Below are 1278 nucleotides of genomic sequence, written 5' to 3' on the forward strand. Positions count from 1 at the left end.
TCTCTCTCTCTCTCTCTCTCTCTCTCTCTTCCATCCGACCCCATCTCCTTCTACCCTCCTATTCTCCCCACCAACCTCCCAAGCTTATCCCTCACCCCCTTCAAACCCTCTCCCAACCCCCCACCCCATCCCAGTCATCCTTCCTCTCTTTCCTCACCATCTTCCTTGCTTACATTTTCCCTTCCACCTCATTCTCCCAACCCTTTCCCCCTCCCCTACCCTCCATATCCCCCCCAACCTACCCTAATCCTCGCCCGCTCCCCTCCTCCTCTTCCTCCTCCTCCTCCTCCTCCTCCTCCTCCTCCTCCTCCTCCTCCTCCTCCTCCTCCTCCTCCTCCTCCTCGTCCTCGTCCTGAAACCCCCGCGTCGAAGTCTCATATGTAGAGGCCGAGCTGTCCCCAGAGCCAGGGGCACCTCCACGCGCCGCGCCGACCCATCATGTTCCGCAGTTCAGGTGAGGCCGATGTTCGTCTTCTGTTCAACGAATGTCCGAGTTCATTGTTGTTGTCATTATCATTATGTTTTTTATGTGTCTGCTCTTTTTTTTTTTTTTTTTTTTTTTTTTGTTGGGGGGTGGGTTGTTTTTTTCTAGTTGTGTAAAGTGAGTAAAGTGTGTTCTGTATGTTGTTCTCGCCTTGTAAGACAATGAGTGAGTTATTTATCAATATTATTATCATTATTATAATTGTTATTATTACTATTATTATTATTATTATTATTATTATTATTATTATTATTATTATTATTATCATTATTATTATTTTCATTATGTTTATTATATATATATATATACATATATACATATATATGTATATATATATGTCTGTATGTATATATATATATATACTACTACTACTACAAATATTTGTTACATAAGTTTGCGTATAAAATGGGCGCGTATGTATGTGTTGCATGTTGCTTAGAATTTGTTTTTGTTGTTGTTGTTGTTGACTATTGTTGCGAAGTGGGTGGAGCGGGAAAGTTTTTTTTTTTTTTTTTTTTGTCTTCATTATTATCATTAATTATTTTTAGGGTGGGGATCGGGGAAGAAATTGTGTGAATATAATGCGATAAGGAGGAGAGTTTGTTTTTTATTTTCCTAAAGTGGCCATGTGTTTTTTTTTGTCTTTTCTTGAGGGGGGGGGGATGTTTAACTCCTAAAGTGAACTTATGTTTGTTTGTTTCTTGTGTGCTAAATGTTGAGGGGAAAAAAAATAAAAGTGAAAGTGAACTTGTAGTCTTAATGGTTGGAAGATGGTGTTTTTTGTGAAATAGAAA

At 39.3% G+C, this 1278-nt stretch overlaps 1 protein-coding gene across 1 annotated transcript in view; it reads left to right on the plus strand.

Annotated features, from left to right (window-relative positions):
* The first annotated feature begins 303 nt into the window (after positions 1 to 303).
* The window catches only part of LOC125043552 (innexin inx2-like), a 53104-nt gene continuing 52129 nt past the window's right edge, over positions 304 to 1278 (plus strand). Inside the window, exon 1 of the mRNA XM_047639722.1 lies at positions 304 to 454. Coding sequence (XP_047495678.1) covers positions 439 to 454 — 16 coding nt within the window. The 5' untranslated portion in view covers positions 304 to 438. The remainder of the gene's footprint in view (positions 455 to 1278) is intronic.

This window comes from Penaeus chinensis, chromosome 34, assembly GCF_019202785.1.
Source record: "Penaeus chinensis breed Huanghai No. 1 chromosome 34, ASM1920278v2, whole genome shotgun sequence".
In the NCBI taxonomy this organism is placed as follows: Eukaryota; Metazoa; Arthropoda; class Malacostraca; order Decapoda; family Penaeidae; genus Penaeus; species Penaeus chinensis.